General features: G+C 35.0%; 1 protein-coding gene across 2 annotated transcripts in view; it reads right to left on the reverse strand.

Moving 5' to 3' along the window:
* Positions 1-13658, reverse strand: part of nr5a1 (nuclear receptor subfamily 5 group A member 1) — a 58299-nt gene extending 44641 nt beyond the window's left edge. The window contains exon 1 of one of the 2 annotated variants that reach the window (XM_062959325.1): positions 11675-13658. In XM_062959325.1, the coding sequence (XP_062815395.1) occupies positions 11675-11778 (104 nt within the window). In that variant the 5' untranslated portion in view covers positions 11779-13658. Of the gene's footprint in view, positions 1-848; positions 1172-11674 lie in introns of those variants that run through there. The other variant, XM_062959326.1, reaches the window with a different exon arrangement.
* Positions 13659-17951: the final 4293 nt, after the last annotated feature.

Genomic DNA, 17951 nt, shown 5'->3' on the forward strand with positions numbered 1-17951 from the left:
TATCCAACATAAACGGGCCAGCAGAACATTGGATAAGTGAAATGTTGGATAATAAGGAGGGATTAAGGAAAAGCCACAATACTCATCACTTTCCAAGGCTGCTTCATACCTTGGGGATTTCATTGTTACCCAACTTGAATACCATTGAATAGCCTTGCAGCTTCAAAGCCTGGCTGCTTCATACCTAAGGGACTCCATTGTTGGCCAACTTGAATACAGTAGAGTCTCACTTATCCAAGCTAAACGGGGCTGGCAGAAGCTTGGATAAGCAAATATCTTGGATAATAAGGAGGGATTAAGGAAAAGCCAATTAAACGTCAAATTAGGTTATGATTTTACAAATTAAGCACCAAAACATCATGTTTTACAACAAATTTGTCAGAAAAAGTAGGTCAATATGCAGTAATGCTACGTAGTAATTATTGTATTTACGAATTTAGCACCAAAATATAATGATGTATTGAAAACATTGACTACAAAAATGCGTTGGATAATCCAGAACGTTGGATAAGCGAGACCCTTCTGTAATAATAGTACAGTAGAGTCTTGCTTATCCAACATAAACGGGCCGGCAGAACATTGGATAAGCAAAAATGTTGGATAATAAGGAGGGATTAAGGAAAAGCCTATTAAACATCAAATTAGGTTATGATTTTACAAATTAAGCACCAAAACATCATGTTTTACAACAAATTTGACAGAAAAAGCAGTTCAATACACGGTAACGTTATGTAGCAATTACTGTATTTAGCATCAAAACATCGCAATATATTGAAAACATAAAAACAAAAATTGGCTACTAATAAATTGACTACAAATAAAGATAGAATTGCATAAATCGAACTTACGGTAACAACGGAATCGGAAATTAAATGCGTAAAAATGTGTAAAATGTGAATAAATGAATAAAAATGTGTAAAAATGCCTGGATAATCTGGCTGTGTTTAAAGGCCCTGAGTCTGCACTGCCACTTAACCCAGTTCAGAGCTGGCTTCTCTCAGTCAGCTTGCCTTCAAAATGGCGCCTCGTTTCTCCTCAGGATCCAAAGCGAGTGGCGCCAAAAGGGGTTTCCCGCCTTTTTTTTTTCCTTCGGTCCCTCCACACAGATGTGTAAAAACCCACATTAAACTGGGTTATATGGCCGTGTGGACTCAGGTAACCAACTTGTGGTTGGCGCCACTTATCTGCCTTGATATTCTGGGTTTATATGGCTGTGTGGAAGGGGAAAAAAGGCGGGAAACCCCTTTTCGGCAGCCCTTGGTTTGAATCCTGAGGGAATCCTGAGGCGCCATTTTGTATTTGTTGTTGTTGTTGTTGTTATTATTATTATTATTATTATTATTATTATTACCTCAACAACCATAATAAATACACTTGAACTTCCTCTTACAGAGGCATCAGAATCATGTGTCCCTTCAGATGTTCTTGGCATATATGTAAGTTATTATTATTATTATTATTATTAGTTTTTATTATGTGTGTGTATATATATATATATCATGTGTCCCTTCAGATGTTCTTGGTATATATGTAAGTTATTATTATTGTTATTAGTTTTTATTATGTTTGTGTGTATATATATATCATGTGTCCCTTCAGATGTTCTTGGCATATATGTAAGTTATTGTTGTTGTTGTTGTTGTTGTTGTTAGTTTTTATTATGTTTGTGTGTATATATATATATCATGTGTCCCTTCAGATGTTCTTGGCATATATGTAAGTTATTATTATTATTAGTTTTTATTATGTTTGTGTGTATATATATATCATGTGTCCCTTCAGATGTTCTTGGCATATATGTAAGTTATTATTATTATTATTATTATTGTTGTTGTTGTTGTTGTTATTAGTTTTAATATGTTTGTGTGTATATATATATCATGTGTCCCTTCAGATGTTCTTGGCATATATGTAAGTTATTATTATTATTAGTTTTTATTATGTTTGTGTGTATATATATATCATGTGTCCCTTCAGATGTTCTTGGCATATATGTAAGTTATTATTATTATTATTATTATTATTGTTGTTGTTGTTGTTGTTATTAGTTTTAATATGTTTGTGTGTATATATATATCATGTGTCCCTTCAGATGTTCTTGGCATATATGTAAGTTATTATTGTTGTTGTTGTTGTTGTTGTTGTTGTTATTAGTTTTTATTATGTTTGTGTGTATATATATATATCATGTGTCCCTTCAGATGTTCTTGGCATATATGTAAGTTATTATTATTATTGTTGTTGTTGTTGTTATTAGTTTTTATTATGTTTGTGTGTATATATATTGTTTTTATTATGTTTGTGTGTGTATATATATATATATATATTTGTGTTTGTTATTTGTTTTTATTATGTTTGTGTGTGAATATATACATAATTGCTTATTGTTATGTTTTTGTGTATATATATGTGTGTGTGTGTGTTGTTTGTTTTTATTATGTTTGTGTGTATGTGTAATAATAAATATAATAAATATACTTACATTTCCTCTTACAGAAGTGGCAAATAAGGGATCGGAATCATGTGTCCCTTCAGATGTTCTTGGCATATATGTAAATTATTATTATTATTGTTGTTATTGTTATTATTAGTTTTTATTATGTTTGTGTGTATATATAGATCGTTTTTATTATGTTTATGTGTATATATATATTATGTGTCCCTTCAGATGTTCTTGGTATATATGTAAATTATTATTATTATTAGTTTTTATTATGTTTGTGTATATATATATATATTGCTTTTATTATGTTTGTGTGTATATATATATATATGTGTGTGTTTGTGTGTGTGTGTGTGTGTTTGTTATTTGTTTTTATTATGTTTGTGTGTGAATATATATATATATACGTAATTGCTTATTATTATGTTTTTGTGTATACAGTAGAGTATCCAACATTCGCTTATCCAACATTCTGGATTATCCAACGCATTTTTGTAGTCAATGTTTTCAATACATCGTGATATTTTGGTGCTAAATTCGTAAATACAGTAATTACTACATAGCATTACTGCGTATTGAACTACTTTTTCTGTCAAATTTGTTGTATAACATAATGTTTTGGTGCTTAATTTGTAAAATCATAACCTAATTTGATGTTTAATAGGCTTTTCTTTAGTCTCTCTTTATTATCCAACATATTCACTTATCCAACGTTCTGCCAGCCCGTTTATGTTGGATAAGTGAGACTCTACTGTGTGTGTGTGTGTGTGTGTGTGTGTGTGTGTGTGTGTATATATATATATATATATATATATATATATATATATATATAAATTGTTGTTTGTTTTTATTATGTTTGTGTGTATGTGTAATAATAAATATGCTTACACTTTCTCTCATAGATGTGGCAAACAAGGGATCGGAATCATGTGTCCCTTCAGATGCTCTTGACATATATGTAAGTTATTATTATTATTATTATCATCATCATCATTTGTTTTTATTTGTGTGTGTGTGTATATATATGTGTGTGTGTATGTGTGTGCGTATATATATTATGTGCGTATATATATTGCTTGTTTTTATTATGTTTTGTGCATATGTATGTGTGTGTGTGTTTGTATGTATATATATATATATATATATATATATATATATATATATATATAAATTGTTGTTTGTTTTTCTTATGTTTGTGTGTATGTGTAATAATAAATACAATAAATATACTTACACTTCCTCTTACAGAGGTGGCAAACAAGGCATCAGAATCATGTGTCCCTTAAGATGTTCTTGGCATATTTGTAAATTATTATTATTATTATTATTATTAGTTTTTGTTATGTTTGTGTGTATATAATAAATATAATAAATATGCTTGCACTTTCTCTCATAGATGTGGCAAACAAGGGATTGAAATCATGTGTCCCTTCAGATGTTCTTGGCATATATGTAAGTTGTTATTATTATTATTGTTATTATTATTATCATCATCATCATCATCATCATTTGTTTTTATTTGTGTGTATGTGTGTGTGTATTGCTTATTTTTATTATGTTTGTGTGTGTGTGTGTGTGTAATAATAAATATAATATGTTTGCACTTCTCCCATAGATGTGGCAAACAAGGGATGGGAATCACGTGTCCCTTTAGATGTTCTTGGCATATATGTAAGTTGTTATTATTATTATTATTATTATTATTATTATTATTATTATTATTATTTGTGTGTGTATGTATGTGTGTGTGTATTGCTTGTTTTTACAGTATTATGTTTGTGTGTGTGTGTGTATACAGTATATATATGTATGTATGTATGTATGTATGTATGTGTATATATATATATATAGAGAGAGAGAGAGAGTGAGTTTGTTTTTATTATGTTTGTGTGTGTGTAATAATAAATATAATAAATATGCTTGCACTTTCTCCCATAGATGTGGCAAACAAGGGATGGGAATCACATGTCCCTTCAGATGCTCTTGGACTGAAGTTTCCAGCAACCCTCGCCATAAGCAACGCCAGCAAAATACACTGACCAAGTGAGTGAAAAACTTCTCAGGGTTCGTTTTTTGGGTGGCTTGTCCTCCGAGCTTTCTACAGGCAGGGCGAGTGTGGGTTTGAACTCCCTGGAAAGCACCGAGACATGTCCACACACACACCACATCCGGCCCGGTGTTCTCTTCCTTGCTGGAAGGAAACCTCCCCTGCCCTGATCCAAAGAGAAAGATCCTTCTGGCAGGTCATCTCCAACTAAGAATAGCAGCAGAGGCATGTTGTTGGCCGATGTGCTTTGCGGAGGAGGAAGGGGACGAGGAGGGAAATGGCTGCCCTGGGTGATATCCTGCAGGGCCTGAGCGAGAACGAAGCCCTGCAGCCTAACAGTGCCTCTGAGCATGGACAGTGTGCCATGACCAGCCACGCTCCCATTACTAAAATGGGCTTTTATTTATTTTTATTCTGCTTTCCTAACTATAAGGGGCTCAAAATGGCTTATTTTTAAGTAGGATAATAGTAGTCTGTGTGATGTATTTTCGGATGAAAATACACGATCTGCCAACTGCAAAAGGCCACCCTACTGGGATCTGCACGCATCATCCGAAAATACATCACACAGACTACTATTATCCTACTTAAAAATAAGCCATTTTGAGCCCCTTATAATGGCTTATTTTTAAGTAGGATAATAGTAGTTGTTATTATTATTATTATTATTATTATTATTATTATTATTATTATTATCGACACAGCAAAATTGTATGACACAGCAAACAAGATAGATATGCTGAATTTCATATCACAAAATCACAAGTCGAACACTTGCAGATCCCAATAGGGTGGCCTTTTGCAGTTGGCAGATCGTAATTTTGTCAATGTCTATTGTTATTGTGTTGTTGTTGTTGTTGTTGTTGTTGTTGCTGTGGGAGTTGAAGTGCAAAATTGGTCATACAATGCTTTTGACACGAAATAAAGTCCAAAATGCCTGGAGGGCCACAAATGGCCCATCGCAACTGACAAAAAGGGTTGGAGGAAATCCTGATCCATTTTGCAGATGATGATGATGATGATGGTGGTAATAATAATAGTAATCATAATAATAATAATAATAATAATAATAATAATAATAATAATAATAATAATAGGAATTATGGGAGATGATGATGATGATGATGATGATGATGATGATGATAATAATAATAATAATAATAATAATAATAATAATAGGAATTGTGGGATTTGAAGTCCAAAACACCTGGAGGGCTGAAGTTTGCCCATGCCTGCAATAACTTCTGAAAGGCCACAAATGGCCCATCGCAACTGACAAAAAGGGTTGGAGGAAATCCTAATCCATTTTGCAGATAATAATAATAATAATAATAATAATAATAATAATAATAATCCGAAAATACATCACACAATCCTAAACGCTTGGGAAGTGTTCGACTTGTGATTTTGTGATACGAAATCCAGCATATCTATCTTGTTTGCTGTGTCATACTATGTCATTGTGTCAATAATAATAAAAATAGGAATTGTGGGATTTGAAGTCCAAAACACCTGGAGGGCTGAAGTTTGCCCATGCCTGCGATAACTTCTGGAGGGCCACAAATAGCCTGTCGCATCTGACAAAAAGGGTTGGAGGAAATCCTGATCCATTTTGCAGGTAATAATAATAATAATAATAATAATAATAATAATAATAATAATAATAATAATAATAGACACTGACAAAATTACGATTTGCCATCTGCAAAAGGCCACCCTACTGGAATCTACGCGCATCATCCGAAAATACATCACACAGTCCTAGACACTTGGGAAGTGTTCGACTTGTGATTTTGTGATACGAAATCCAGCATATCTATCTTGTTTGCTGTGTCATACAATAAAATAATAATAATAATAATCCGAAAATACATCACACATCCCAAACGCTTGGGAAGTGTTCGACTTGTGATTTTGTGATACGAAATCCAGCATATCTATCTTGTTTGCTGTGTCATAATAAAATAATAATATACGATCTGTCAACTGCAAAAGGGCACCTTACTGGGATTTGCATGCGTCATCTCACAATACATCACACAGCCTTATACATTGGGAAGTGTTCGACTTGTGATTTTGTGATACGAAATCCAGCATATCTATCTTGTTTGCTGTGTCATACTATGTCGTTGTGTCAATAATAATAATAATAATAATAATAGGAATTGTGGGATTTGAAGTCCAAAACACCTGGAGGGCCGAAGTTTGCTCATGCCTGCTATAACTTCTGGAGGGCCACAAATGGCCCATCACAACTCACAAAAAGGGTTGGAGGAAATCCTGATCCATTTTGCAAATGACATTAAATTAGGAGAGAAAGTGACTGCCTCGGAAGGCAGGCACAAAATGAAAGATAACCTTGAAAGAATGGAAAGCTGGGTCAGAAAGAACGAATGGAACTCAACAGCGAAAAATACAGCTCGATGCATTTAGGCCTGTGTGACGTGGCAGCAAAAATGACAAACACAACTATAGGCTGCATTGGAAGAATTCCAAATAGTTTTATCGATTCCTGGTTAGTGAGAACTTACTCCAAGTTGTTTGTGTTTTGGATCGGAAGGATATACAACATTCAAAGGGAGGAGGCCATGAAGATGGTCCTTGTTTTGGAAAGCAAGACACGTGAGGAAAAAGCAAAGGCACCGGGTATGTTTGTTGCTGTCGACATGTTGGACTGTAGTTAATGTCCATGTATGCAGGCATAGGTTGTGGCTATTGCTTCCCTTGCTTCGTGGTTCTAGATCCAGAGCTTGGGAAGAGTTGGAGTTCAAAAGGTAGGGGTTTTTTTGGACTAAATGGACCTTTCGCTAATTCAGAATAAGGCGAAATGCAGCCCAAGAAACAGTTTTAACAAAAGCCAAATGCATAAAGAGAGACCCTTGGTGCTATCCGGAGTCCCCAGAATTAATCTAGTCAGCCAAGGTTAGGAGGAAGGAAGCCATTTGCTCTTTTAAAATCCTTTTTCTTTGCCTTAGAGAAACCCAGACTGCTGTCATTCGGAAGTCTAGACATAAGCAACCCCATAAGCAAGGCAAAAAAAATAATTGCCATTTTCTCAGCCTCAGGGAGAAAGGATTTCTAGACGCATTGAGAAAACTGTATCGTTGAAGATTTTCCAAAAGGTTAACAGTTACAAGACTTTCACACAAAATCATAAAATGTGGGGGGAAAAAATCTTATCTTGCCCAGCAGGGAGAAAAATAGAATTATTTATTCTTGAGCACCAATATTTACATCCCTAGGCTCCATCTGCATTCCAGGAAAATGGAGATATCTTGCGTAATGAAGTGTATATTATCATTTATTGTATTGTTCAATGTGTTATGACTTGTTGTTCTATTTATATTCTGTTATATTGTATTGTTCTGGGCATGGCCCCATGTAAGCCGCCCCGAGTCCCCGTTGGGGAGATGATGGCAGGGTATAAATAAAGTTTATTATTATTATTATTATCTTATTTCCATTTTCAAGTTGTGGAACTGATCAATAGATCTCGGAAAGCTCAGGTTAAGCCCTTGATTGGAATGGGTATTGATTTGCAAAAACTATCCTGACACCCTAATAATAGTAATAATTAATTAATAATATTCCACAGATATATAAACCTCACTTGCCTAGTTTCCAACAGACCTCACAACCTCTGAGGATGCCTGCCATAGATGTGGTTGAAACGTCAGGAGAGAATGCTTCTGGAACATGGCCATAAATCCCAGAAAATTCACAGCAATCCAGTGATTCCACCCATGAAAGCCTTCAACAACACATAATAATAATAATTTTATTTTCCTCTACAGTTCGAGGCGGGTTACATTCCTTAAAAAAAATCTACTTTGGCCTTGTCGGCTCAGTTGACGCTGTTGACATCATAGCAACACAATTAATTTTAAACTTTCTTAATTGAAACTTTATTGGTTCTGAAATTGAGGTTCATGTTTTTAGGTTAGATATAATTTAATTTGATTATGTAATGTTAGTTTTATGTTACAATTTTGTGCTTAGATGTTGGTTTACTTTGGGATTCGGATAGGTCGTTATAGTATTTGTATTTATGGCTATTTTTAAGGTATTGAATGTTTGCATCCGTGTTTGTTATTGCTGGAATCCGCCAAGTCCCCTCGGAGAGATAGGGCAGAATACAATTATTATTATTATTATTATTATTATTATTATTATTATTATTATTATTATTATTATTATTTTATGACACAGCAAACAAGATAGATATGCTGGATTTTGTATCACAAAATCACAAGTCGAACACTTCCCAAGGATTGCGTGATGTATTTTCGGATGATGCGTGCAGATCCCAGTAGGGTGGCCATTTGCAGTTGGCAGATCGTAATTTTGTCAATGTCTATTGTTTCCAATTATTATTATTATTATTATTATTATTATTATTATTATTATTATTATTATTATTATTATTAGGAATGACTACCAATTGAGAAAGGGGGATTTGGGCACCTAGAAAGAAAGCCAGGAAACCTTGTAATATTCTCTAATCGCCCTATATTATTATCCTCGAGTCTCACGTAAAGTCTGCACAAACTCACCCTTACATATTTGTACTATTCTCTAGGTTTGAAGGACTGGATATGTTTATGCTGTTTTATGCTGTGTTATGTTGTTTTTATTGTTTTATATTGTTTTAAATTATAAATTATGACTGTGTTTTGAATGTATGATGATGCTGGGCTTGTCCCCATGTGAGCTGCCATGAGTCCCCTTGGGGAGACGGGAGGGGGATATAAAAATAAAGTTGTTGTTGTTGTTATTGCCTTTGGATGATGTGTCTTATATTGGGATGTATTTTGATTATGTCTTATGTCTGTTTCAATTTTAATAATTTTATTTCATGTTTGTGTTTTATGCCCAAGGCACTTGCACAAGTGCTGTTTGTAAGCCGCCTTGAGTCTTACAAATTGAGAAATATGGTAAATAATAATAATAATAGTAATAATAATAAATACAACAACAACAACAATAATAATAATAATAATAATAATAATAATAATACATAGTAATAATAAATAAATAAATAAATAAATAAATAAATAAATAAATAAATAATAAAGACTCTGGCAGAAACCAGTGCAGGTGGTCCCGGTGGTGATGGTCACATTGGGTGCCGTGCCAAAGGTTCTCAGCCAGCATTTGGAAAAAATAGACATTGACAAAATCACGATCTGCCAACTGCAAAAGGCCACCCTACTGGGATCTGCACGCATCATATGAAAATACATCACAGAGTCCTAGACACTTAGGAAGTGTTCGACTTGTGATTTTGTGATATGAAATCCAGCATATCTATCTTGTTTGCTGTGTCATAATAAAATAATAATAATAATAATAATAATAATAATAATAAATCATTAATAATAAATTATTATTAATAATAAATACATCACACAGTCCTAGACACTTGGGAAGTGTTCGACTTGTGATTTTGTGATATGAAATCCAGCATATCTATCTTGTTTTTTGTGTCATAAAATAATAATAATAATAATATCATTAATAATAAATTAATTATTAATAATAAATACATCACACAGTCCTAGACACTTGGGAAGTGTTCGACTTGTGATTTTGTGATATGAAATCCAGCATATCTATCTTGTTTGCTGCGTCATAAAATAATAATAATAACAATAATAATAAATCATTAATAATAAATTATTATTAATAATAAATACATCACACAGTCCTAGACACTTGGGAAGTGTTCGGCTTGTGATTTTGTGATATGAAATCCAGCATATCTATCTTGTTTGCTGTGTCATAATAAAATAATAATAATAAATCATTAATAATAAATTATTAATAATAGTAAAAACATCACACAGTCCTAGACACTTGGGAAGTGTTCGACTTGTGATTTTGTGATATGAAATCCAGCATATCTATCTTGTTTGCTGTGTCATAATAAAATAATAATAATAATAATAATAATAATAATAATAATAATAATAATAATAATAAATAAGGTGGGAAAGCAAAGAGACAAGCTAGTAACTTGACAACGCACCAGAGTGTTTTGAATCCCCAAAAGTGGACTCTGCACAAGAAGCAGAGGCACAACAAAACTTGGAAAATCCATGCAAATCCCCCTCCATCCATATTCATTGTGTATTAGGGTTTCGTGGTTCTAAGCCAAGGGTCCCCAAACTAAGGCCTGGGGGCCGGATGCGGCCCTCCAAGGTCATTTACCTGGCCCCCGCCCTCGGTTTTATAATATAATATATTGTATATACATATAATATTGATAATATTATAATGTAATACAATATAACACTAATAATAATACCATATAATAATATCAATTATATATTCTATATTACATATAGTATTACTAATAATATTACAGTATAGTGGTATAGTTCAATATAGCAATATATAATGCTAATATTGTGCTATGCTAATAATATAATATATTGTATGTACATATAATTTTTAAGCCACTCTGTGTCCCCTTTGGGGTGAGAAGGGTGTGATACAAATGTAGTAAATAAATGCAGTAAATAAATAAATAAATAAATAATACATTTTAGGCTTAGGCTCGCCCAAAGTCTGAAATGACTTGAAGGCACACAACAACAACAACAACAACAACACCAATCCTAATTAACTTGACTATCTCATTGGCCAGAAGCAAGACCACACTTCCCATTGAAATCCTGATAAATGTATGTTGGTTAAAATTGTTTTTATTTTTAAATGGCTGGATGGCCATCTGTCGGGGGTGCTTTGAATGCGATTTCCTGCTTCTTGGCAGGGGGTTGGACTGGATGGCCCATGAGGTCTCTTCCAACTCTACTATTCTATGAAATAATGTATTGTTCTTTCATTGTTCTTCTTCTTGTTGTTGTTGTTTTTGCACTACAAATAAGACATGTGCAGTGTGCATCGGATTTGTTTGTATTTTTTTTTTCAAATGATAATCCGGCCCTTCAACAGTCTGAAGGATTGTGGACCGGCCCTCGGTCTAAAAAGTTTGAGGACCCCTGTTCTAAGCAGCCGCCACATGAGTAACACAAAGTGCTGCGAAATAGTTTTGCCGGCGCCCCAGATGCCAAGCCTGCTTCATGACAAGTTGGAAGCGAAAGAGTACAACTGGAGGTGGATAAAAACACAATTATTGCAAACGACCTTGACAGTGCCAGCCACTTATGTCCTTCACTTACTTGGGAAACGTCTCGTCTCTCTCTGTCTCTCTGTCCACAGAGCTGGAGGAAACTCTGGAGTTCTCACAAGTGCCTCCAGGAGTTAGAAGGAGCCCAATCTTCATCCGGATGGACCAACGTGGACAAATATTTTCCCCTCCCTCCTCCTCCTCCTCTCTTGGTCAGATTCCTTCTCGTACCATGGGGACAAGCAGATACCCCGGTTCCAAGATTTGTATTTTTGGGCCGGACTCTCCGGTTGCTCACTGCCTCCTAATGGTGGTCCAGATGGGATGGTGGCCTCGTTGTTGTAGTTTTTTTTCCGGAGTCACGTGGTCCAAAAGAGAGAGGAATTAGGATACGAAATAATGTTCATAAACCAGCTGCATTGGAACGTGGCAGCGGAGAAGATAAAGTGAGACCTTTGCCATAGATAAAGGAGAGGAGAAGGAAACTTGCAAATGGATGAGAAAAATGCCGAGAAAAGATGCTCATTAAAAATAAGGGAGGAAGAGGAACTCGGCTTGATTTATTGCCGGGCTGCAGTGGGACGCAACAAGGTCTCCCCCAGTCATGTATGGTGGAGGAAGCTGGGAGCTGGCCTCAGCTTGGCTTAATCTGGATTGGTCAAACCAGAGCAGTTGTCCCATGTAGATGTTACAGTTCCACCCTGACAATTATTTCAGCGTTTTTGTGCATGGAGAGAAGAGGGTTGAGATTTTTTGGGTTATGGTTGTCTTTTGTTTCATCTCCAGGTAATAGGAGGTCATGTTTGAGCTGCCCAGACTCATAGTCGGTCCACTGCTAGTCTGTTTCTGGTTGCAATCCATAAAGTGTTGTGAACTTGGGTCCCATGAGTGTGTTCAGATCCTGAGATCCGTGGGAGAGATTGCTTCAATTCCATTACCTTCATCAGTGATAGAGCAGAGGGTTGTTGTATGTCTTTCGGGCTGTGTGGCCATGTTCCAGAAGTATTCTCTCCTGACGTTTCGCCCACATCTATGGCAGGCATCCTCAGAGGTTGTGAAGTATGGATAAACTAAGTAAGGAGGAAAGAATATATATCTGTGTAGAGTCCAGGGTGTGGCAAGAGTCCTTTGTCACTGGGAGCCAGCATTAATGTTTCAGTTGATCACCCTAATTAGCATTGGAAATGTTTTGTCTCTTGCCTGGGGGCATCCTTTGTTCAGTCAAGCCCTCAGAATGTTGGTTCCCATCTACTATTTTGATTTTTGGAGTTTTGTAATACTGGTAGCCAGATTTTGTTCATTTTCATGGTTTCTTCCTTTCTGTTGAAGTTGTCCACATGCTTGTGGATTTCAATGGCTTCTCTGTGTCGTCTGACCTGATAGTTGTTGGAATGGTCCAGCATTTTTGTGTTCTCAAATAGTATCCTGTGTCCAGGCTGGTTCATCAAATGCTCTGCTATGGCTGATTTCTCAAACTGTGTGTCATGAGACGTCAGTGTGTTGGCTGCAGTGTGTAGGTGTGTTGCAGTGTGTAGGTGTGTTGACGAGGAACCTCTGAGTCTATGTGAAATAAACAATGAATCATAAATTTAGAAAAATATTTAAGTCATGTGTACTTTAATATGCATTTTGTGGAAATATGTTTTAATATGTTCATTTAAAAAATATTTTTAGGTGAATGTGTGTTTTACAATGTTGTAATCTGCCTCGAGCTGTGAGGAGAGGCAGGCAAGAATTATTATTACAGTAGAGTCTCACTTATCCAACACTCGCTTATCCAACGTTCTGGATTATCCAACACATTATTGTAGTCAATGTTTTCAATATATCATGATATTTTGGTGCTAAATTCGTAAATACAGTAATTACTACATAGCATTACTGCGTATTGAACTACTTTTTCTGTCAAATTTGTTTTATAACATGATGTTCTGGTGCTTAATTTGTAAAATCATGACCTAATTTGATGTTTAATAGGCTTTTTCTTAATCTCTCCTTATTATCCAACATATTCGCTTATCCAACGTTCTGTCGGCCCGTTTATGTTGGATAAGTGAGACTCTACTGTATTATTATTATTATTATTATTATTATTATTATGACACAGCAAACAAGATAGATATGCTGGATTTCGTATCACAAAATCACAAGTCGAACACTTCCCAAGTGTCTAGGACTGTGTGATGTATTTTCGGATGATGCGTGCAGATCCCAGTAGGGTGGCCTTTTGCAGTTGGCAGATCGTGATTTTGTCAATGTCTATTGTTTCCAAATTATTATTATTATTATTATTGTTATTATTATTATTGACACAAAGACACAGTATGACACAGCAAACGAGATATATATGCTGGATTTCATATCACAGAATCACAAGTCGAACACTTCCCAAACACTAAGGACTTATTATTATTATTGACACAAAGACACAGTATGACACGGCAAATGAGATATATATGCTGGATTTCTTATCACAAAATCACAAGTTGGACACTTCCCAAGTGTTTAAGACTGAGTGATGTATTATTATTATTATTATTATTATTATTATTATTATTATTATTATTATTGCTAATAATAAGGGTAACTGTTTTTATTTTTTTTTTGTATGTTACTTTTTATGACTGTTTTTATTGTTGTTGATGTTTTATTGCTGATTGAATTGTTTTATTGTTTTGCTTTTGCTTTTATATTGTTTTGTCCGGGCTTGGCCCCACGTAAGCCGCCCCGAGTCCCTTCGGGGAGATGGGATGGGGTATAAGAATAAAGTTGTTGTTATTATTATTATTATTATTATTATTATTATTATTATTATTATTATTATTATTATTATTACAAAGTAGGCATTTTACAACAGTGTCACTCCCACATTTATGGATTTCTCCTCTCCCCACGTTCAGTAGTGTATGGCCCGAATTATATTCATTCATCCCAACTAGAGTAGATCTAATGGATCAGTAGTTGAATGAGGAGCCATCCCTTTGATTTGCTGGATTTTGATAGTCAATCCTTTAGAGTTCACCATAGGATTTTTGGCCTATGTGTACGTTTTCACAAATAACACAAGACAACAACGAGAGAAGTTTGTTTACACAGCTGTATAAAAATAAAATCCACATTGAACTGGATTATATGGCGGCGTGGACCCAGATAACCCAGTTCAAAGCAGATATTGTGGATTACGGCCTTGATATTCTGGGTTATATGGCTGTGTGGAAGGGCCCAAAGTGACAATCTGGAGTTAGCGTCCGCTGGGAAACATAGCGATTCCCACTGAGACCGTGAAATACCCTATACAGCCAGAAGGGGACATTATACCCTTACCCTCAGTACATTTGAATTTCCATTGGGCTCCAGAAATACCACATACTCATTTTTAAAAACTATCCTAATGTTTGAAATGCAAGGTATCTAAAACACACTGTATTTTTATTGATTTTCAGGGGCAGTTAGGTTGCCAGGAATCTAGCAAGACGGCCATGGTAAGCCCATCAGAAATTGTACAAGTGAACATTGAACCATAATATATTTATTTATTTATTTGCTACATTTATATGCCGCCCTTCTCACCCCAAAGCGGACTCAGAGCGGCTTACAAATTAAATTTACATACAATATTATATTATTAGCATAGTACAATACTGGTAATAAAATACTATATTGTACTGTATCAATATATTGTAATATTATTAGTAATATTACATGTAAAATATAATATATAATTAATATTATTATATTGTATTATTAGTATTATATTGTATTACAATATAATATTATGAATATTATATGTATATACAATATGTTATAATTATTATATATTACTGTAAATTATATTGTTATATATATATATACTAGCTAGGCCCGGCCACGCGTTGCTGTGGCGTTGTCTGGTGGTGTTGGTGAGAACTTGTTGAGGTAGTGGTGGTATTGAATGTCTGTTGTATGGTTGTCCTTATGTTTCGTATGCATTTGGTTGTTTGTGTCCTGTGAAAGTGGTGAGGGTAGAGGGGGTCTATGTCCCTGTGTAGTATTGTATAGTATTTATACGTTGTCCATGTATTGTGAATGCTTGGATTGTGTCCTGCTGCATAGTAGAAAGGGTTGGGCTGGATGGCCCTTAGGGGTATCTCCAAACTCTTGTGCCTGTCCCCTGAGCTGAGTGGGTTGCTAGGAGACCAAGTGGGCGGAACTTAGCCTTCTAACTGGCAGCAATTGGATAAAAACAATTATTCCTCTCCCTGTATTAGGACTTTATTTTTCTTTTCTTTTTGTTGTATTAACCTAGAGGCGTGGATGATGGGTTGTGTTGTCAAATTTTGAGGTTGGGGGGCCTGTAGTTTTGTTGTTTTGTCCGCTGCCCTGATGCCATCGCTCTTTTATATATATAGATATAAAACTAGCATAGCATGTTATAGATTGCAGGTGGGGTATCAAACCGTGTTTGTGGCATATATCAGAGAAAAGCTTTCGAGTCTAAAGTATAGCCATTCATGTTGACTTTACACATAGAACCCAGATTCACAACAATTTATTCACGTTTGGCTTTTAAAGGCACAAAACAGTCCGCAGCATAGTTCCTCAAGGTATTATCTGTATGGTTATGAACATGTTTGGATGCTAATTTCTTCAAAAGAGGCTCTCTTGATCATAACCACGTCAGGCATGTGTGTATGTATGTGACTTAGGGCACATCTGCATTGAACATTTAATGTAGTTTCAACACAGTATTCCAGAAAGTAGTTTTGCTGAGCAGATGATTGCCTAGGAAATGCTGGAACCAGTTTGAATATACAAACAACGGAGCATTAATGTGCATTAAAGGCTTTCTTTTGCGTGCTTTTGCGGGCATTTGTTGTTTAACCACTGCAGTTTGACTTAGAGAAAGTTTTGGCTGGTTTCTTCTTCTGAAATACAGGCTACAGTACTGTTGTATTGCTTTTCTGACTTTGTGTTGTACTGTACATTATTATTTATTGTATTGTTTAATTGTATTATGATATGTTGTTTTTATAGTTTGCTATATTGTATTGTCCTGGGCATGGCCCCATGTAAGCCGCCCTGAGTCCCCGTTGGGGAGATGGTGGCGGGGTATAAATAAAGTTTTATTATTATTATTATTATTACAGTGCAAGACAGGGATGTCTTCTGTATTGCCTCCACTTTGCAAACCACCATATGGAATCCTTTTCTGCTTCGTAGTTTTGCAATTTTTCATTGTTCTAGTATTTTGGATGGTTCAGGATTCAGCGTTGTTTCCAGTGAAACTTGTCAGCCACTTAGGGGCCCCCTCCCCATTTGTTTAAATTGAAAAGTGGGTTTATTTAATTATTTATTTAATTACAGTATTTATATTCCGCCCTTCTTTCTCACCCCGAAGGGGACTCAGGGCGGATTACAATGAACACATATATGGCAAACATTCAATGCCAACAGACAAACAACATACATTAGCCAGACTCAGAGGCATTTTTAACATTTTTCCAGCTACACGATTCCGGCCACAGGGGGAGCTGTTGCTTCACCGTCCACTAGTGGCTGTACTTCCTCATTCCTTTCCTCGTGTTTTGCTGGCAGTTTTATGGTGTTGTAAATTAGCCTCCCCGCATAAAGCGTCCCTAAATTTCCCTAATTGACAGGTAAAACTGTCTTTCGGGGCTGCATAGGTCAACAGCAAGCCGGGGCTATTAATGGTCGGAGGCTTAACCCGACCCAGACTTCGAACTCATGACCTCTCGGTCAGTAGTGATTTATAGCAGTTGGTTACTAGCCAGCTGCGCCCTTCTCACCCCGAAGGGGACTCACATTATATACATTATATACATATAGGGCAAACATTCAATGCCCATATACACATAGAACTGAGACAGAGACAGACGCAGAGGCAATTTAACCTTCTCCATTTCTAAGGACTGTTTATAATGTCATTTAAGAAATAGTTACCTTTGGAACAAGGTATACTGAAATAAGTTATGTAGAGCAAAAATAGTTAATTGTTCTGATGTATCAAAAAGAAATAAAAAAATTTAATTTCAAAAAAATAAATAAATAAATTTAACCTTCTCCTGAGGGGATATTCGATTCTGTTATATATAAAATACTAGCTGTGCCCAGCCACGTGTTGCTGTGGCAAAGTGGTGGTGGTATTGGTTAAAAATTGTTGTGTAATTTTTATTTGACGTTATTTGTATTTTTTAATTAATTTTATTGTAAGTTATCTTTTTATTTATTATATTTATTATTTTCTTGTATTATTTTTAGTTATTTTCTGTTATTATAGTATTTAATTGTATTAATTTTTAGCGTTTTTAATTATTTTTTAGTGTTTTTTA

This window comes from Anolis carolinensis, unplaced genomic scaffold, assembly GCF_035594765.1.
Source record: "Anolis carolinensis isolate JA03-04 unplaced genomic scaffold, rAnoCar3.1.pri scaffold_7, whole genome shotgun sequence".
Lineage (NCBI taxonomy): Eukaryota > Metazoa > Chordata > Lepidosauria > Squamata > Dactyloidae > Anolis > Anolis carolinensis.